The sequence below is a fragment of the Mustela erminea genome, chromosome 16 (assembly GCF_009829155.1).
Source record: "Mustela erminea isolate mMusErm1 chromosome 16, mMusErm1.Pri, whole genome shotgun sequence".
Taxonomy (NCBI): Eukaryota; Metazoa; Chordata; class Mammalia; order Carnivora; family Mustelidae; genus Mustela; species Mustela erminea.
In genome coordinates this window covers 18,046,033-18,068,461 of record NC_045629.1, presented here as the reverse complement: position 1 = coordinate 18,068,461, position 22,429 = coordinate 18,046,033, and the positions used below count along the sequence as shown (strand labels likewise).

Genomic DNA, 22,429 nt, shown 5'->3' with positions numbered 1-22,429 from the left:
CTGAAGAGGAAATGTAATAAATGTCTCAATATCTTGGCTGAGAGCAAGAGTCTAATTACAGGCCATATGGCCTTTTCAACTCAGTGGCTGTGAATTTATTTGGGTTTTATCCAGGTGGGTATCAAGAACAGTTAAGTAATCAATAGATTTTTTTTTCTATCACTGTATTTCATATTTTTAGATCCAAGGTCAACACTATAAATTATTCTCTTTACGTATCTTATTCCCTCTCCTTCAAAAAAAAAAAAAAATGGGGAAATCATGATTGCCCCAAATCTTTAGGATTTAAATGGAAGTTTTCAGTCCATTGCCTTCAGTTTGGGGGGAAAAACAAATCAACCAACACCTGAATTTAGCTATTGTATTCTTGGTTTGTTTTCACCAGGGTGTTTAGAAATAACTGGTTCTCATTTATGCTCTTGCTACTGTATCTTGTTACACTATCTGTCTCTCTCACACACACAGACACAGAGTCCCAGGAAACAGGGTACCTCAAGATGGTTTACAAACTTCTCTTGGCTAGGGAAATCAGCTGGTGTCCATAACCTTTAGCTTTCAAGTTTCAAATTTTCCAAGATAAAAAAAAGAGGGTGATGATCTCCCCCTAGGCACTTTTTTCTATTTAATCCTTACTGATTCATAAGAATAATAGCATTTCCCTGTGTTCCTAGGATCCCACTGGGGGTATATCTTTATTTTGAGAAAGAGAAGGATAGCCAGTTACAAGTCTCATCGTTTCCAGTGAACATTGAAGATGCCACTGAACTTCCCCCCTTTATTTCCTAAGGGTAGAAGCTGGATTATACCCTTTCACATAGTTGAAAGAGAAACCATAATTAAAGTCGACCTTTCCTTTCTACTACCAAATCCTATAACACTATTCTCAAACAGAAACTGGTACTATTTTACAGCATCAAAATGTATTTTGGACTTTAACCAGTGTTGAGGAGTAGGCATATTTGAAATATGCACTTAATTAAAAAAATCTAAGAAAAATTATAGACTTTAGATATAAAACTAGAATTATTAAATATCTCAAGGTAGGTGAAAAATATTTCTAATGTTTTTTTAATAAGTCAATTGGTTAAAAAGTTTGATATTTTAAATTTGGATTTTCATAAATTTAGAGGCATGTACAGTGTTCTATAATGTGTCCTTAAAAGTGAAGTTTGAGCAAATCAGAAATACTTTCCTCTAGTTAGCTCCTGTTCCTTCTTCTTCTTTGTTAGTATAGTTAGACATAAGGAGGCCATAAGGACAAAGCAGCTCTAACTTTTATTCTGGAGAGAGGATAATCTCATATTAGTTTTATTATACTTTTTATCTTGGCACTTCTGGAAATTAAATTCAGAATAATGTAAGAAATGTTAACCATACTTTTTCAAAAATTAATACTCACATATGAAAAATAAATTTTCAGTCATAATCTTAATACACAGGCCAAATCTCTAAGCACAGTATAATCTGTAGCATAGCATTTAGACTGATAATATAAAACCCACGCTCCACCTACTTCTCCCCACCCCACCTTATCATCTCAGTTAGCTTCAGTCTTCCCTAAAAACAGGGTATTATGCTGTGGAGGCATTTTATTCTATTCCTTACCAGTGAGTATCAAGCTTGAAATAAGTATCTGTAGTCCATACAGGGAAATTATTTCAGCAGTACTGGCTATATAACTACAAAACCCAATGCAAAATGGAAATGTGGCCTACCCAATTCAAAAGCTAAGAATTTCAAGATGGTGACAGCAGAACAATAAACCAAATGTTGGAAATCCTAGTCAGTGCAATAAAGCAAGAAAAAGAAATAAAAGGCATGCAGACTAGAATGGAAGAAATAAGACCATTCCTTTTTGCAGATGACATAATTGTCATCATAGATAACCCCAAAGAATTCACACACAAAAATACAAATTAGTAAGTGAACTTAGCAAGAACACAAGATACAAAGTCAATACATGAAAATGATTGTAAATATTTGTGATGAACAATTAGAAACCCAAATTAAAACTAATGCCATTTCTAATAGTCCTCCCCAAAATGAAATACTTAGGTACCCACTTAACAAAACATATACCATCTCTGTATGCTGAAAACTATACTACACTCATAAAAGAAATCAAATGAGACCTATAAGTATAGACACATATTGTGTTGGGATTGGAAGATTCAACATAGTAATAAAGATTTCAATTTTTTCCAAATTAATACACAAATTTAATGCAATTCTAATTTTAAAAATTGGTATTTTTCTGTGGATTTAGACAAACTCATACCAAAATTTATATGGAAAGACAAACTAGAATTGCCAAAACAGTTTTGAAAAAGAATGAGGCTGGAGGAATCACATTAGCTGATTTTAAGACTTACTTTAAAGTTTCAGAAAGCAAGATGGTGTGTTATTGGTGAAGGGATAGACACATAGCTCAATGGAACAGAACAGGGTCCATAAATAAACCATAGAAATATGGCCAATTGATTTTTGACAGGGGCAAAACAATTCAATGGAGAAAGGATAATCTTTTCAACAAATGGTGTTAGAACAATTAAGCTCCATGTGCAAGAAAAAAAGGCTGACCAAAGTCTCACACCATAAACAAAAATGAACTCAAAATAGGTCATAGATCAAAATATTAGACATGAAACTGTAACACTTTTAGAAAACATTGGAGAAAAATCTTCATGACTTAGGGTTAGGCTAAAAGTTCTTAGACATGACATTAAAAGCATAATCCACTTAAAAATTTGACAGCTTGTTCATCAGAATTTTTGCTCTGCAAAGAAGCAGAAAATATGTGTCTGAAATATATGAAAATATGATAACTGAAATATATGAAAATATGATAACAGTTTTGTAAAACAAAACCCCATAAATATTTACATAAAAAATTTTTTAAAGTGTTGTTATCCTTGGGGAGCTGGTACCAGGATGTTGGTGTAAATTTGCTTTTGACTCTGTATTCTTCTGAAGTTATTGAATTTTTATGAATATCTTACTTTTATACAAGGTCCCAAACCTCCCCACCATTGGCAACTTTCAAATGAGGCTAGGCAACAGTCTGCTAGAAAAGTTTTGGGGAGGTGAGGGTTGACTATTTAGATTTCTTCCAACTTGAAATTCCTAAGATTTTATGTTTAGATTCAATGTAAGATAATTAAGAATTCCCTAAGTGAGAAAATGTTTGCCATATTTTTTAAAATTTCAGAATCATTGGAAAAAAAGTCTTAAAGCCCCAGGGCTCACCAATGCCTTCTAATGGACTCAAATCTTTTATTTATTTATTTTAATTTTTTATTTCTTTTCAGTGTAACAGTATTCATTGTTTTTGCACCACATCCAGGGCTTCATGCAATCCATGCCCTCTCTAATACTCACCACCTGGATGTGTGCTGCTTATCATTTGTGTTGAGTAGATTGATATCTGAATGACTAGTAACTGCTTTCAAGTATATTTTCTGTTTTCTTAAAATTCATTTTAGAGAGAGAGCATGCACAAGCAGGGTGGAGCAGAGGGAGGGAATCTTAAGCACACTCACCACTGAGCCGACTTGGGGCTGTCTCAGGACCCTAAGATCATGACCTGAGCTGGAACCAAGAGCTGGGCGCTCAAGTGACTGAACTACCCAGACACGCCACCTCAAGTGTATTTTCTTAAACAACTCTAAGTGGGTCCCCTTCTTTTGTAGAACAGAAGAGCCCACATTCTATTTATTGGATCACAGTCCAGAAATCTTCACATGGAATCTGCTTTTTCATCTTTCTAAGACCTAACTTACACTAATTCTATCTGTAAACTACATTAAGTCTCTGAATTCATGGAGTAAAAATCTGAAACTAGTGTACCTAGCTGCAAATAAGGCATAAATTTTCATAATGAAATGTTAGACTGAAAAGTGGTGGTGAATTTACAATAAGGTCAATGAAATTGAACCTCTAGGGATCTCTATTTGTGCAGAGCTCTCTGAGGGTCCTTGGGGTCCTCAGAAATATAAGCAAATATAAGCAAAGTGCTTATATTTGTGTAGATTTGCAAAAGTAAGGTGTTTCAACCATAATCAGCCAAAACAGGGTCTTTTCCACTTTGATTTTCCCTCCATCATACATTTCTTTTTGATGAGGGGCAACAGAGGGGGGATATTTGGGGGATGAGTTGAGAGTTGAGAGATAAGCTTCATTTGAGTTTAGTGGCATATGTTTTTGTGGTTTGCAGCAAATCTGTATATAGTTAGTTTTTGCTAGCCATTATTACTAATGAGTTATAAAACCATGAGAGAAAACAAATTTTGATCAAACATGCTAGAGGAAAAACAGAATTTTCTATTCTTCCTATAGAAAATGATATTCCAAAATTATTGTTAAATGAAGAGGCAGTCAAAGAATAGTGCATCCAGAAAACATAGGGGGACAGTATTACAGAGGTGTGCCTGGCAGCTAACTATTGTTATTTTTCTAGACGTTGTGATATTTACGGTATCTTCAGTTTTTAAGCTTTGCAATTTGTTGTGATTTCCTTTTCTCATTACAAATATTTGCTTTCAGACCTAATTTTGTATTTGTAACTTTGTGCTTTTTCTTTTTCTTAAGGAGCACTGCCCAAGTTGTGTTAAGTGTCTGGCCCTCTAAAACTTGGATCAACTCTGCATAGAGCTTTTAAATGTTTGGGCATGGAATAAAGCTTTTCCTTTTGCTTAAGGATTCTTAGTAACACAGTCAAGTGACATCATGCTTTGCTTAGTCTAGAATATGACCTCTGCAATGGAATTGGTTAACTCTGGGGTGTCAGAACTGAGAACAGTGAGAGGCACACAGATTTATCACCAGTCATCCTGTAGGAAGGAAACCTGGGTGGAATTTGGCACCGACTATAAATTTCTGTTCCAGAAAAGAAAACTGCAAAGGAGGTCTGCTGAAATGGCCGGGTGGAGCTTTCATCTAATTTAAAAGAGGAGAGACTTTGAGACTTTTCAGAGAAGTGTGAACCAGTGATTTGGGATATCTAGGTTCAATTCACCTAGTTTTGGTTTCTGCACTATGCAGGAAAAGTTAAGATAAGGTCGACCCAGTCGATGATGATGACTGTACTTTCCTGTCTCACCATCCCTTCCTAGCCTCTATTAGTAACTGAATATTGTACTGGATTGATGGATGTTATGGGAGATCCTGTAGACAACAGAGCCAGCTAATGTGTTCTTATAATAATTTATCTCCCTTGCGAAGGCAGATGGGATTAATGAACTGGAGTCATCATTCTTAAACAAGCTATGCAAGGTCACTGGCCCTTCCATGGAGAAGTGCTTACATACATATATATTTCTGTTTAACCCAATTTTAAATAGTACTGCTTCTTGCTCTTTTTGATATGTATGTCCTCATTAAAAGATTGATCGTCCTTTTAGATCCTGAGTTAGGCAAAATGCGATTATAATTATATTTCACCATGGGCCCATAATTTGTTTCCAGGGGCAGTAATAAAAAATTGTTAGGGGCGCCTGGGTGGCCCAAACGGTTGAGCCTCTGCCTTCAGCTCAGGTCATGATCCCAGGTCCTGGGATCAAGTCCCGCATCAGGCTCCTTGCTTGGTGAAGAGCCTGCTTCTCCCTCTCCCTCTGCTGCTCCCCCTGTTTGTGCGTGCTCTTTCTCTCTCTTTCTCAAGTGTATATATAAAGTCTTTTTTAAAAAAAATTGTTAGAGTAACTCCCCTGTTTTCTAGAATGACCACCTAGTAGTCCCCACAGAAAGGGTCACAGGTTGCAGGAAAATCCATCAGTCCTCTCTGACTCCCAATTCTAAAATGGTCTGGACTAGGTGTGATACATATAATGGAAGATTTCTTCCTTCAAGCTGGACTCAGGGTGGGTAATAACACTATTACTTAGCATCACATTTGGTAGGGAATAAAAAGTATGTGGCAGATTTTAAATAGTCTCTGCTGTTTGATGTCATAGAAATTCTGTTTCATTGTGATCAAAAGAATCAGAGTCCAGTCCAGTGCAGAGAAGTGTACCATTCCTAATATCAGCCATTCTGACAACAATGGGTCCCTGTCTGAATTATCAAGTAATTCTTGTATTTGGCTGCGCAGGGTTCTTAGTGATTTAGTGATGAAGTCTGTAATACAGAATAAAGAGGCACTGTATAGGAGAAAATGATAGGAGGATTATGGCTACAAGACAGAAAGGACAATGGCACGTTTGACTCCAGCTTGTTTACACAAAGGCATTTCCCAGAGCATATGAAGTATTCCCGATGTTGTGAATTCTGTGAGGCTTCATCTTTCTTTATATATATTTTTTCTTTATCAATTGTAGGTGGAATGAGCTTGATGAATCAAGTACTATGTCATAGCCATGTATACATATAGACAAACATGTGGAGGTGATTTAGCAAAGCAAATAGTCCCATTTCCACAGAACAGTGTTCTTGATGCTGGCTGAGGCTAGCTCTGGATGTGTGGATTTGTAAGAGAAGAAAGATCACCCTTCATCAGTCCTACCCAAAACTACCCACAAAGTGATCAGAAAGAAGAAAAAGTCAAGGGTTGTTGACTTTTCCTGATGTCCGTTCCCTTCTATATAAATAGAGATCCCAAGGTAACAGGCTTGGCTTGGTTCTTGTGTACGGCTGAGCATTCCCACCCAAACCTCTCTGCACCTAGAGCTTATGCTCCTGTAATGAGATCATGAATTGTACCAGCTTTGCTTTGTGATCAGCATATTTTGTGATTTCTTTTTAATGGTGTCAGGTTCTGCTTTTTTCTGCAGCTGGGAAAGGGAACTGTCCTTTCATCCTTTTCAAAAGAGGTACCCAAAGTGACCATCTTTGGGATTCCCCTCATTGTGTTGTTGGATCTCTTACTTTAGTGATAATTGTCATCAGGGACCTCATGCTTGGTCAGGTCTGTGAAGGGACACCATTAGCTCTGCTCTCATCTTACTCCACCTTTTTCCATGTCAGTTTTGATCTGCTCCTCAAGATCCTCTGGGGACACGTAGAAGTCCTCCTCTGGCACCGATGATTTGGGCCGGCAGTGTCCACAGCAACAGTTGCAACAGCAGCATAGGCAGCAGCAGAAATAACAGCCAGTCAAGAGGCCAATGATGACAAACAGGGTCTAAGGGAGAGGCAAAACAAAATAGGGTTGAAGGGTGGTGGGGTATGGGAGAATCCCAGAAATTAAGTGTGACTCCATCTATCTTCAGAGACCTGAAGATAATACGGTTCACCCTGCAGACCCCATAGTCACCCTCATCCTTATTACCTACAAGAAATAGCTTTTTAGTTACCTTGGAAACAAATTCCTTATATAGTTTTTTCTAACAAGTTCACAGGAAGTAACTTGTAGCCTAAGTAATGAAGGGTGATGTTTTCTTCTTTATTCATAAACTATGGTGGTCATTAGCTTCTACACAGCAAAGGAAACAGTCAACAAAGAGGCAACCCATGGAATGGGAGAAGATATTTGCAAATGACAGTACAGACAAATGGCTGATATCCAGGATCTATAAAGAACTTCTCAAACCCAACACACACAAAACAGATAATCATTTCAAAAAATGGGCAGAAGACCTGAACAGACACTTCTCCAATGAAGACATACAAATGGCACGGAAAAATGTTCATCATCACTAGCCATCAGGGAGATTCAAATTAAAACCACATTGAGATACCACCTTACACCAGTTAGAATGGCCAAAATTAGCAAGACAGGAAACGACGTATGTTGGAGAGGATGTGGAGAAAGGGGAATCCTCTTACACTGTTGGTGGGAATGCAAGTTGGTGCAGCCACTTCGGAGAACAGTGTGGCGATTCCTTAAGAAATTAAAAATAGAGCTTCCCTATGACCCTGCAATTGCACTACTGGGTATTTACCCCAAAGATACAGATGTAGTGAAAAGAAGGGCCATCTGTACCCCAATGTTTATAGCGGCAATGGCCACAGTTGCCAAACTGTGGAAAGAACCAAGATGCCCTTCAACGGACAAACGGATAAGGAAGATGTGGTCCATATACACTATGGAGTATTATTATGCCTCCATCAGAAAGGATGAATACCCAACTTTTGTAGCAACATAGACTGGAAGAGATTATGCTGAGTGAAATAAGTCAAGCAGAGAGTCGATTATCATATGGTTTCACTTATTTGTGGAGCATAACAAATAACATGGATGACATAGGGAGATGGAGAGGAGAAGAGAGTTGAGGGAAATTGGAAGGGGAGATGAACCATGAGAGAGTATGGACTCTGAAAAACAATCTGAGGGTTTTGAAGGGGCGGGGGATGGGAGGTTGGGGGAGCCAGGTGGTGGGTATTATGGAGGGCACGTATTGCATGGAGCACTGGGTATGGTGCATAAACAATGAATTCTGTTATGTTGAAAAGAAATTTAAAAAAAAAATAGAGCAAACAAGGGGTGCCTGGGTGGCTCAGTGGGTTAAAGCCTTTGCCTTCGGCTCAGGTCATGATCCCAGGGTCCTGGGATTGAGCCCCACATCTGGCTCTTGCTCAGCGGGGAGCCTGCTTCCTCCTCTCTCTCTCTCTCTCTTTCTCTCTGCCTACCTCTCTGCCTACTTGTGATCTCTGTCTGTCAAATAAATAGTTTTTTTTAAATCCTTAAAAAAAAAAAAGAATAGAGCAAACAAAACAACAAAAAACCTCTACAGATCAAATGAGCTAACCAAGGGTACTGAATCATTCTCACCAAAGAAGAGTTTTGATAGCTTTCCCTCCCACCTCCACATTTCTCTTAGTCACCAACTCCTGCCAGTTCTTCAAGATCTCTTACACCCGCCCTCTTTGTCTCTATTCTGACCAGTAGGACTTTAGAAAGATCTCATTATATATGCCTTTAACATTTCACTAGCCTCCTAACTGGCCTCCCTGCTTCTACTCTTGCCTCCTATTCTATTCTGCACGTTGTAGTTGGAACTTTCTGAAATACACATTCTCTTGAACCTATGTAGCAACTTTCCGGCCTCTCAGGAAAGGCTCGAGCTCCTTATTAATATTCATCTGGCTTAAAACCCTTCAGTGAATTAGCACAGCCCTGTTCCTGCTATACCTACCCTAGCTTTGCTTTCCCTGTGGATCCATTTGCCCATAGGGCTCCTTCCCATTCCCCAGCCATCTAAAAAATGTCCACTCTGTGTTCAAGATTCATCTCAAAGATCCTCTCTCTGACATCTTTTCTGATCTCCCCCACTCAAACAGTTTCTCCCTCCTTTGTGCCCCAACTATACATATAAATTTCCCCCACGTTTTTGTTGTTGTTGTTGACACTTTAGGACATTGATCACTTTATATGTCTGTCTCACATTAGACTGAGGTTCTTGAAGCCTGGAACTATATTTTAGTCATCCTTCAGTCCCTCCTAACCTAAGGATTTAGTTCATGTCCTGTGGAAGATAATAAATACCTATTGAATTAATGAATTGTGAAGTAATGGATAGATAAACAAATGTTTTGTTCCTCCTAATGAACATCCAGCACTAGGGTTTTCCCACAAGCATATAAAAGGTTTGCTTAAGGGTGCCTGGGTGGCTCAGTTAGTTAAGCATCTGCCTTCAGCTCAGGTCCTAATCTCAGAGTCCTGGGATTGAGTCCTGTATCAGGCTCCTTGCTCATCTGCCCCTCCCCATGCTCATTTTCTCTCTCTCAAAAATAAATAAATAAAAATACTTTAAAAAGATTAAGATAAAAAGTTTGCTTTACTAAGTCTGCCATAGTTTCAAATAAAAAGAACTTCCCCAATCTCCAATTTAAATTAAAATATGCCAACTTTTGTTAATTGGGGAAAATAAATTTGATTTTTTAAAAAAATATGTTATTTAATCTAGGAAGTGCTTTATACATCTTTGAATAAGAATGCAGATTTTATCTAAAAAGAGGAAGTGGATGAAGATCGTCTTATTCGTACGCACTTCTTCAGAAACTTAGGGTAGAAATCTTTAATGTTGATGAACCTCATCTGGCTCATTCCTGCTTCCTAGACCAGCTCCCCATCCCTGACCCTGGCCCCTATGGCATGGAGCCTACAGTGGCTTGGAGTGAGGTAGCTTTAGTCACACTTCTCATGTCGATCATCTTTTTGCCATGTATACTCTACATTTTCATAGACTTAAATTAATTACTCTGAAAACAGAACTATAACACCCTTCACCTCACCAACTGCCTCCAAAACACTCCTGTGCAGTATTCCTGAGTTACTGCCCCAACCAGCTCCTCCTTTCTTTACCTACCTTTGTCCTTTTTTGTCTTTACCATGCAATTCCCATATTTTTCCCTTCTCCAAAAATTTCCTTTAATCCGTATACTGTTTTGTTCTTTAATTATTCCAACTAGATTGTTTACCTTTTGCAGAAATAACCTTGCCTTGTATACTTACAGTTCTTAGCACACTACTAGGCATAAGTAGGAGTCCAATATTTTGAAATACGTATTTTCAGCGGTACCATAAATCATTCTTGCAGTGCATACAGTCATTACATGCCATCCCACTCTAATGGGCACTGTACAATGAGGTTTTTGACATAAACAGAAGAAGAACGTGGATTTTTTAAATAACCTTATCTTAAAGAGCCATATTAGGAATTATTTCACATACCTCTTATACTGCTGGACACCTTCTGCTTTTCTATATGAATTTTGGTCAGTTTTGTCAACTTCCTCAGCAAGGAAGCCTATTCTTGTTTTTATGAATGCTAGCCCCAATATACAACAAGGTTCTAGTGTGTAAATTATCTAGAAGGCCAGATGCACCTTCCCATGGAGAGAATGTCATACCTGGAGGTTAGATTCACAGGCAAGCCCACATTGTTATATGAACACCCCATCTATCCTAAATGACATTGTCATTATGTACACTCTCATTCCAAGGTCCAATCCACTCGGTGGGAACTTGTTTCCCTCCCAGGTCTTTAACAATAGGGAAAGGGGATTTCAGTGGGAATCCCAGTTATCTCTACAAAAAGAAATTTAGGAGACTGTAGAAGACAAGTGAGCCTTCAGGTTGCAGACTCTCCATGCTTATGTATAAAAATATATTCTCTCTCCTCCTGTGTATATCAAACTCTGCAATTTAGCAAGATTTATTCTAGTGGAAGAAAATAGCAGTCCCTCTTTTTGGAAATATGTAGTTTTTAAAATTATTAACTAGTACGCATATGAATGTGAGTTCATATGCTTTCACAAAATATATGAACTGTCCAAAACATATGCTGATGGACCATATATATGGTTCACATGTAAATACACTTTTATCAGAAGATAAGGATATTAAAATTCATAACCAAATATGTAACCATCATCAAACACTCATCATCAAACACTAGGTATTCCTAGGAAAACACACAATAATTACTGTCAAAAGTCAATTCTGATTGCACTAAATCCTTAAAAACATTGCCTTCTTCTTGACCAGATATACTTTTTTTCCCCTCCCTCTGTGTCTCTTCAACACCCTGTCCAGCACTACTTAATTCTCACTTTTTCCAGCTCATTTCCTTCTCCACTACTTGAAGTCAGGCCCCATGTGAGCCTATGACATAATTACCACACATTCTCCCAAGTACTATGTTTGCTCAGGTAGCTTATGCTATAGATAGTACAGTACATGGCTAAATTTGTCCTATAATGATTTACTAAGCACTTGTCTCACTAATAAATTATTTTTGTTTTTGAGCAGTGAGTCAGTTCTTAATTAGTCATTACAGGGAGAGGGAGGGCAGTCAGAATTAACCTAAAGCCTCAAATTCAATTATAATGTCTGTCTAGAGGTATTTTAAGTCGTGCTGTATTTTATAATTATTTGATGAGCTAAAACAAAACAAAAAGGATCCTCAAATAACAGCTTTTGGTCGAAGCAGTATCTCTTTTTTTATTTACAAGAGTTTAGTAATACAGTGAAGGTTAGGTTTTCTCTGAAATGGAGTCTAAAGAGTGAATAACACCATGATTTTTCTAGGATATCATTTTTAAAGAAAAAACTGCTTTACCTTTGCCCACCAGCTTGACAGCATGAAGTAGGTATTAACATTTTCATCTCCAAATTGCTCAGCCACATAGAGTCCCAGAGAGCCATACTTGTCATATATGTTTCTCTTTGACATGTCAGTAAGTATTGTGTGGGCGTTGTTGATTTCTTTAAACTTCTCAGCAGCAGCTGGGTCATCTGGATTCTTGTCTGGATGGTGTTTCAGGGCCAATTTTCTTTTAAAATTAAAAAAAAGTGAGGAAAAGTGTTATTTGACAACAAATTGCAGTGACATTTTAGGAGGGAAGCTATTCATTTGTACATTGTGTTTACAGGCAATTACTGTGAGGTGGTAAGTTTCACAAAAATGTTGGTGTAACTGAGTAAGTTTTCATCAGACGTTGTCTCTTGTTTCTAATGTGCAGGTACAGTTGGATTGTTTCTTTCCTCACATCCTCAAAGGAATTCTCAAACTGCTGCATAGTTGTGGAGTCCATTTTTGCTGCTGGCAAATATGTGAACTTTATTTTTACCTAGGAGCTGATCAGTGGCCCACTTCAATATGCAGAGGCCTTTAAGAGTTCTGCAATAGGGTCAGTTTATATCAAAATTCCACTTAGAACTGGAACAAGTTTCTAGAATTAACAAAACTTCATACCATGTATTCAAAAAGTTAAACTCAACTGTCAAAAAAAATCTGATTCATATTCCCTTGGATAAATAATATGACCCTTTTCACAAATCTCACACAAATCCTTAGTCCCTTTCATTTTAATGAGCAGCTACTATGACTTCCTTTGTTTTCGAATGTATATTTGACTTCTTTTCAAATAGGTCTTTCCATTTTGAATAATTTCCATTCAAAATTGAATAATCTGTAGGAATTTACTTGTGTAAAAAGTGCTCTCTTCTCTGTGGATCACAAGTCATTTCCTGAAGGGTATGTGTATGTGTTATGTTACAGTGTGTGAGGGGAAGGGAGATATTTGAGGGTTATTTATTCTTCAGTTATACTCAAGTATAACCCTATGAAATGAATGTAAGAACTGAGCTGTGATCATCAGGGGAGTAACTGGTGGCCATTTCCTTCACTTCCCTTTACAGACAGATTTAAATAATGATTAAAACCATGTCAAAAAACTGAGCCTGTAGTAATTTTTCCACTCCATGAATTTTATGACTCGGTACTGGAAATTTTGTATGACTTTTTCTCTCTCCTGTGACCATGATAGCTATATATGTAGGAATATACCCTAAGCTTTTGTTTTGGTTTAGATTAAACCATTTCATTTTAATGCAATAATAATGGACCATAAATAGAGCAGAAAAATAAAGTGTACTTTATAAGTCAATCTACATAGTAAATTGGGAGAAAGAAATCTCACCTATTTTAGGAATTAAATTATTGCTGGTTAGAAAGTGGGTGATTAAGCAGCTCAGCATCATCGTGCTTAAAAAATAATGTAATTTAAAAATGGGCAGAGGGGGACACCGGGATGGCTCAGTGGGTTAAAGCCTCTGCCTTCAGCTCAGGTCATGATCTCAGGGTCCTGGGATCGAGCCCCGCATCGGGCTCTCTGCTCAGTGGGGAGCCTGCTTCCTCCTTCTCTCTCTCTGCCTGCTTCTCTGCCTGCTTGTGATCTCTCTCTGTCAAATAAATTTTTTAAAAAAATCTTTTAAAAAAAATAAATAATTTTTTAAAAAATGGGCAGAGGACCTGTTATTTTTCCAGGCAAGACATACAGATGGCCAACAGACATGTAAAAAGATGCTCAACATCACTAATCATCAGGGAAGTGCAAATCAAACCCACAACGAGATATCATCACACACCAATCAGAATGGCCAGTATCAAAAGACAAGAAAAAATAAATGTTGGCAAGGATATGGAGAAATGGAAACCCTGTGCACTGTTGGTGGAATGTGAATTCTTGTTGCCTCTATAAAAATCAGTATGGAGCTTCTTCCAAAAACTAAAAATAGAAGTACCATATGATTCAGTAATTCCGCTTCTGGGTACTTACCCAAGGAAAACAAAAACACTAATTGGAAAAGATATATGCATCCGTATGTTTATTGCAGCATCATCTACAATAGCCAAGATACGGAATCCCAAGTGTTCATTGATAGATGAATATGGGTATGGATATGGATAATATATAGTATATATGGATAATATATAGTATATATGGATTAAAAAATAATGTAAATATTTATATATTTAAAAATATAAAAAATAATGTAAATATTTATTCACAAGTAGGCAGAGAGGCAGGCAGAGAGAGAGAGGAGGAAGCAGGCTCCCCGCTGAGTAGAGAGCCTGACGCAGGGCTTGATCCCAGGACCCTGGGATCATGACCTGAGCCCAAGGCAGAGGCCCAATACACTGAGCCACCCAGGCGCCCCCATTTCATGCTTTTTGAGAAACATTTGTATTATCTATAAACTCTTATAGATAGGACCACTGGAGATGTTTTTGATGTGAAGAATTCATGATGAAATCATGGCAATAGCATAAATGCCTATTTTGTCATTTTAAAAATCTTTTATAATCTTTGCTATATATGAGCACTATTATAAGCATGTTACAAATATTTGTTAATATTCACAACTCTATGAAATAGTTATTATAATGATCCCATTTTACAGATGAGGAAATTTAGCCCCCAGAAAGTTAAGTAACTTGCACAATATCATACAATTAATAATTAGAACCAGGCTTTGAATACAGGCAATCTGACCCTGAACACATGCTCTTAACCATCACCATGCTGCCTGTTTTATATTTTTAATTAAAAAAGTAAGGCACATAGAATGTTAGTACACCATTTTTAAGGACTTCGGCTTTTGGTCTAGGTGGCATGGGAAGCCATTGGGGTTTTTTGAGAAAAAGAGTGGTATGATCTGACTTTAGTTTTAGAAGGATTATTAACTGTTGGAGAAGACAAAACCCAAAGCAGTGACACTCTTTTAGTGAAGTTCACGGTGGTTCTGGTCAGTGTGGTAGTGAAAAATATAATGAGAAGTGGTTGGTTTCTCAATGTATTTTGAGAGCTAGCTGATGGATTGGATGTGGGATATAAAAGAAAGAGAGAAATCAGAGATGGTGCTCGAGTTTGGGGCTGAGCAAACAAAAGTTTGTAGTTACTATTTAATGAGTTGGCAAGAGATTTTGTTTGTTCTTGCAGTAGGGCATGGTTTGCTAAAATTTAGAGTTGTATTTTAGACAACTTCGAGATGCCTATTGGACTTCCATGTGGACATGGAGGTAAAAGAGATATAGGAGTCTGGAGTTTTGGCAAGAATTATTGTGGGAGATATATGTTTGAGAGTTCTCAGTGGGTAAATGGTATTTAGAGCCGTGAAACTGGAAAAGACTCCCAAGGGAGTGGGTCCAAGAGAAGTCCAAAAACTGGGCTTCAGGAAAGAACAACAAGCAGAGGGATTAAAACAGAAAGGCGAATGATACAGAAGAAAAAAATCTGGAGAATATGGAGTCTTGGGATCTAAGTGAACAAAGTATTTCGAGGAAGATAGTGGTCATTTCTGTCAAACACCATTAACAGGTCAAATATGATGAGGATGAAGAACTGATCACATGGGTTTAGTGATATAGAAATCTTTAGTGACCTTGACACACACACATACACGTACACACACACACACACACACACACATTGGTATATATGTCTTTATATAAGGAAAAACAAAGCAGAAAAATCAGTAGAAAGAAGAACATGGAAGTTTATAACCACAATCAACAGTGCTTATAGCTGCACATTAGGATTATAGATGATTATTTTTTTTTCTTGTTACAAAAAATATACAGATTACTTTGCACAGTTTCCTTCTGTAAGCATTTCCAACCTCATTATAAATGTTGTTCTCTTTTAGTAGCTGAACGTTTAGTTCTCTTAAGTGACCTACCACCAAATTAGAAGGGGTGAAAAAGGAAGAAAGAAGTCCTCTAACTTCAATGATACAGTGATCATCAAAAACACATCAAATGGATCCTTTAAACACATTAATTTTAATGGGATGATATTCCTGGAATTCTCACACGGTGCCCTGGGATACAATTGCCACATTTTCCCCTACTAGGCCCAGAAATCATTTCCAGGCCTATCAAATACAAGAGCCATTACTTCTGCCTTGAAAAAAGAAACCCCTGGAAAGTGTCTCTTTGCATAAATTTCCTTGTTTTTAGGTTTCAGTTGTAGACTGATACACACTGCCCGCGACTTAACCAGAGAAGCCTGGCTTCCTGTCATATTTTAAGCTGCTCAGCTCTTTGTCAGCTCACAAGGGCAGATGCACTCAACCATTTATCACACTCCTCTAACAATAGCTTTGGCAAATTCAGAGGGCTGGACCATCTCCATTTGTAACAAATCCAATTCCTGGTCGTCAGCAGCATTTTGACTCCTCTTGGCAGATACTCTTGGCTCTGAGGAATCCTTGGGAAATATGGCTAGCAGAGGCAGCTGCCAAAATTACACAACTGCTCAGGAAGTAGTTGGTTAATGACCCATCTTTGGGAATTGCCTATAGAGCAAGGAAGCACGTATGGAATTTAGAGTAAAAGGGAAGTGTCTAGAGTACACTTAAATATAAAATTTACCTAATTTATTTTAAAGATCTTATAATTTCTCATTTTATACTTTAGAGTGACATAATACTCAACCAGAATGTATGCCTTTTGTTCTAAATATCTCTATAGTTAGTCATCTATTAATCTGGTATGGCTATAACTAATGTTAGAATAATAGCATCAATTCCTCTAACTTCCACTTCAAAATCCAATGACAACTGTCAACGGAAATGCATAGTGAATTCAATGAGTGGCAGATAAGATAAACATGGGATATATTGTTGTAATTACTTAATGCCCCTATTCTGAGGCAGTAGCATAATTCTAATAAGAATTACAGTGTTCTGCCCAGTTTTCTTCCTCTTAATATCTAATCCTTTTAACATCAGATCTACCTACCACTGTCTACCAGGCTCTAAGTTATCTGAGACCTGATTCTGACCATGTTCCCTCACCTCTAGGCCAGATATACCTCCATGGGGTTGAAATGTCACAGGAAACCTTGGGGATCTAAGCTTCTGGGAACTAAGTCCCATCCTGGCATGGCTGTGTCTGTAAATTGCCTTTCCTTGCTCAATACATTTCCAGCTGGTTTCTCCAATGACCACATATTGTTTCCTGTTTCAAAATTTCTCCATTATGGGGTGCCTGGGTATCTTAGTTGGTTAAGCGTCCTACTCTTGACTTAGGCTCAGGTCATGATCTCAGGGTCGGGAGATGGAGGCCTGTATACCTGCTTACGATTCTCTCTCTCCCTCTTCCTCTGCCCTTTGCACCCACCCTCCTCTTAAAAAAAAAAAAAAATTCTCCATTGTGGTGTGACTTTCTGTTAAGCTTTCTCCGCCACAAAGTTTATTGCCCCTCTTCCAATGTCCCAGAAGAAGCTACCTGCTGCCTAAGAAGAAAGAACAGAAAAGGAAGAGTGATTTTTCCCCCATATCCTAGAGCCCTTAAAACTACCCTTGTGACAGAGTCAGCATCTACTGCAAAGATAGAAAAAAAAAAAAAAGGCAAAATCTGAGTTTGAAAAAGCTCAGGCTGCAAAAGAAAGCAAAATCTGAGCTGAGACATAGACTATTCATTCTAGAAAAAAATGGCTATCGTGGGAAGGAGACTGGTGATAAATAGGAAAATGAACTGCTATAAACCAGAGTTGAAGGTGAAAACAAACTCTAGATTAGCAACCCCAGGTGATGGCAAGTGTTATGATAATGGGACTTGATAGTTGTCATAATATTGGAAGTTCAGTGGAACTCCTGTGCCCTCTTGGACTAAGCTAACACCCAAGTGAAAACATAATAAACCAATATAGGAGCCCCAGTGCACATCTCCCTGACATTTGGTATTGGTGGACATTGAGTGTTTGATAGTCTGGCGATACATCACCACCTTTGTGGCTTAATTTGCATTTTCCTAATTACTAATGAAGCTGATATATATATACACACATATATATGGCATTTGGATATCATCTATTTAAGTACATAGTCTTTTGTCTGTTTTTAGTTTGATGTTTAAATTGTAGTATTTAAAAAAAATACGTACTATATATGTGAATCTGTTGTTATTTATTTGTATTGCATATACAGTCTCCCTTTCTGGGAACTTGTTGTTAGTTTCTTTCTGGAATCTTTTGATGAACAGAAATTCTTAATTTAGTTTATGAGTTTTGTCATGAATTCAGAAAGATATTGTCCTATAAATTCTAAACTCTAAAACCTTTATAGATTTGCCTTTCACATGGAAGTCAGGAATTGATTTGTCACTGATTTTTCAATGTAGTAGAATGTAGGTGTCCAGTCTCATCTTTAAAATATGGTTATACAACTGTCCCAGCACCATTTATTTAAAAAATAAAATCCTTTCCTTATATGTCTAGATTGTCCAGCTTCATTGGTCTGCTTGGCTATTTCTGGGCCAATAATAGTTTGGAATATGGTACTTTAAAGTATCTCTTAGTATCTTAAAAAGAAAGTTCTTCCGGGAAGTGTCTAAATAGCTCAGTTGTTTGAGAGTCCAACTCTTGACTTCAGCTAAGGTCATAATCTCAGGGTCATGAGATCAAGCCCTGAATTAGGCTCCGTGCACAGCACAGAGTCTGCTTGAGATTCTCTCGCTTCCTTTCCCTCTGCGCCTCCCCAAGCTCATGCTCTCTTTTTCAAATAAATAAAGATATATATCTATATCTATATAGATAGATAGATATAGATATATCTCTATAGATATAATAATATATCTTTTTAAAAAGCAAGTTCTTCTCTTTTACTATTCCCTAACAGTCAATTGATGTTGAATTTTATCAAATGCTTTTTCTGCATCTATTGAGGAAACACATTTTTTCTCCCTCTCTCTGTTAATGTGATTGATTGGTTTTCTAATGTTAAATGAAGTTTGTGTGGTTGGATAAACTCAACTTGCTCATTATATATTATTTTTTAATTTATTGCTGGACACAATTTTCTAGTATGTGTATCTAATACTATAAATTTTCCTCTAAGTACTACTTCAACTGCATTCCACAAGTTTTAATATGTAATGTTCACTTCTAGATATTTTCTCATTTTAATTGTGTTTTATTTTTTAACACATTATTTTCTATATGTATTCTTTTTTTATGATGTCCAATTAGCCAACATATAGCACATCATTAGTTTTTGATGTAGTGTTCAACGATTAATTAGTTGTGTATAACACCCAGTGCTCATCATCCCACATGCCCTCCTTAATGCCTATCACTCAGCTACCCCCATACACCCACCCCCTCCCTTTTGCAGCCCTCAGTTTGTTTCCCAGAGTCCAGAGTCTCTCATGGTTTATCTCCCTCTCTGATTTCTTCCCATTCAGTTTTCCTTACCTTCCCCTGTTGTCCTCTGCTCTATTCCTGATGTTCCACATATGAGTGAAACCATATGATAGTTGTCTTTCTCTGGTTCACTTATTTCACTTAGCATAATCTTCTTCAATTCCATCCATGTAGATCCAAATGGCAGGTATTCATCCTTTCTGATGACTGAGTAATATTCCACTGTATATATGAACCACATCTTCTTTATCCATTCCTCTGTTGAAGGGCATCTCATCTCCTTCCACAGTTTGGCAATTATGGGCACTGCTGCTATGAACATTGGGGTGCATGTGCCCCTTCTTTTCACTAGTTTTGTACCTTTGGGGTAAATACCTAGTGATGCAATTGCTGGGTTATAGGGTAGCTCTATTTTTAGAGCTTGAGGAACCTCTATACTCTTTTCCAGAGTGGCTGTACCAGTTTGCATTCCCACCAGCAATGTAAGAGGGTCCCCTTTCTCCACATCCTCTCCAACACTTGTTTCCTTTCTTGTTAATTTTTGCCATTCTAACTGGTGTTAAGGTGGTATCTCATTGTGGTTTTGATTTGAATTTCCCTGGTGGCTAGTGATGTTGAATGCTTTTTCATGTGTCTGTTAGCCATTGGTATGTCTTCTCTGGAGAAGTGTCTATTCATGTCTTCTCCCCATTTCTTGACTGGATTATTTGTTTTTTGGGTGTTGAGTTTGAAAAGTTCTTTATAGATCTTGTATACCAGTCCTTCATCTGTAGTATCATTTGCAAATACCTTCTCCCATTCCACGGGTTGCCTCTCAGTTTTGTCGACTCTTTCCTTTGCTCACAAAAGCTTTTTATCTCAATGAAGTCCCACAAATTCATTTTGGCTTTTGTTTCCCTTGCCTTTAGAGACAGGTCTTGAAAGAAGTCGCTGTGGCCAATGTTGAAGAGGTTACTGCCTGTGTTCTCCTCTAGGATTTTGATGGATTCTTGTCTCACATTTAGGTCTTTCATCCATTTTGAGTTTATCTTTGTGTATGCTGTAAGAGAATGGTCCAGTTTCATTCGCCTGTATGTGGCTGCCTAATTTTCCCAACACCATTTGTTGAAGAGACTGTCTTTTTTCCATTGAATATTCTTTCCTGCTTTGTCAAAGATTAGTTGAGCATAGAGTTGAGGGTCCATTTGTGGGTTCTGTATTCTGTTCCATTGATCTGATGAATTAGTTTAAATTGTGCCTCCAAATTTTCAAATATATTGGAATTTTCTAGTTATCTTTTAGTTTTTGCTCTCAAGCTTGAGTGTGCTATAGTGAAAAATATTTTTATTTAAATCCTTCAAAATTTGAGAGATGCTTTACGTCTCTATTTATTCAATTTCTGTAAATGTTTCATGTGAACTTAATACATAGTATACTTTACAGAATACATTCCATACCTGTTAAGTGCTTCATTCTTGTATAAGAGCATTAGATTTTATTTGATAATATTTTTGTTCAAATCTTCTAAATTCTTGGGCATTTTACTACTCTATCAAACAAGGTTTGTTAAACCTGCAGTCTCCCACTGTGACTGTAGGTTTACATATTTCTCCTTATAGTTGTCACTTTTTGCTGTATTTTAGGCTGTGGTTTTTGAAGCATACAAATTAAGAACTGTTAAACATTCCTAGTGAATTGAACTTTTATCACTTGAAATATTCCTCTTTATCCCTAGTAACACTTTTTGTTATCACCTTGATATTAATAAAGCAACACCAACTTTCTTTGGGTAGGCATCACATGGGATATATTTTTCCCTACTTTTAGTTTCAATTTTTTGGTATGTTTATAAATTAGATGTGTGTTTTGGTTATTTAATTAACAATGACAATCTTTTTCTTTTAATTGAAGTATTTGGTCTATGTTTATTTTTAATATAATTATTGATATATCTCAGGTTAAATCTACCACTTCCACTTTTTTGGTCACATTTAAAATATATTTTCTTTCTTCACCTTTCTTGCCTTCTTTTGGATTGGTTCTTCTTAATTTTTCTACTTTTTTCATCTGTTGGTTTGAAAATTACACATTTTTAAAATTCCCCTTGGGATTTTCCTAGAGATTACAAAACCCATATTACAGTCCAGTGTCAAGGTGCTTCTTGCCTTTCTCCAAGACAATATAAAAATCTTAGAACATGAACACTATTACTTGCCTCCCAACTTAAATGTTGTTGGTAGCATGTACTTTAATTCTCTCCATCTCTTAGTCCCTCAAGAATTGGTATTTAATATAATCATTATTTCATGATTTTCACAGCATTTATGTGCGTTTACTCATGTATTTTTCAATTTTGTTGCTATTGATTATATCTTGCATCTCTGACCATCCATCAAAAGTTATCTTCCTTCTGCCCATGAACACCCTTTTGTATAACTGTTTGTGCAGATCTGCTGATAATTCTTGCAATTTTTGTTTAACTTAAAAATGTCTTTATTTCACCTTCATTTTTGAAGGGTATTTCCCGTGGATACAGAATTATAGGTTATTAATTATTTTCTCTTCACACTGAAAATGTCAGTCCATTTTCTTCTGAATTCCACTATTTCTGTTGAAAAATCCATTTTAAGTCTAATTGTTGTTCTTTGAAGATAGTTTGCATTTTATTTTTCTAGTTGCCATAATGGCTTTTACATCATTGGTTTTCAGCAGTTTTCCTGTGATGTGCTTTGATACAGATTTCTTTTTATTTGTTCTGCTTGGCTTTTATTGGGCTTCTGATATATATGGATTGATACTGTTTGTGAACCTGGAAAATTCACATACATTGTTTTCAAATGGCTTTCCTCTTATTCTCTTTCCACTCTCCTTCTCAGACTTCAGTTACATTTTTCTAAGACCTTCTTAATGGATCTTCTATGTATTTTACCTTCTTGCATTGTTTCCTGTCCTTTTGTAGTTTTTTTTCTTGTTATTTTATTCTGGACTCTCTTCCAGTCAGCTCTCTAACTTGCTAAACACTACCCTTGAATTCTTTAGGTTCGGCTGCTGTATTTTTTTAGTTGTAAAATTTATGTGTTCA

The 22,429-nt window shown here is 36.9% G+C and overlaps 1 protein-coding gene across 5 annotated transcripts in view; it reads right to left on the bottom strand.

Moving 5' to 3' along the window:
• The window catches only part of DNAJC5B (DnaJ heat shock protein family (Hsp40) member C5 beta), a 97,714-nt gene that overhangs the window by 7,175 nt on the left and 68,110 nt on the right, over positions 1–22,429 (bottom strand). For 4 of the 5 annotated variants that reach the window (XM_032316623.1, XM_032316622.1, XM_032316625.1 and 1 more), the window contains 2 exons: positions 11,997–12,210; positions 6,943–7,114 (listed from right to left, as the gene is read on the bottom strand). In XM_032316623.1, coding sequence (XP_032172514.1) covers positions 6,943–7,114; positions 11,997–12,210 — 386 coding nt within the window. Of the gene's footprint in view, positions 1–1,198; positions 1,281–6,942; positions 7,115–11,996; positions 12,211–22,429 lie in introns of those variants that run through there. The other variant, XM_032316626.1, reaches the window with a different exon arrangement.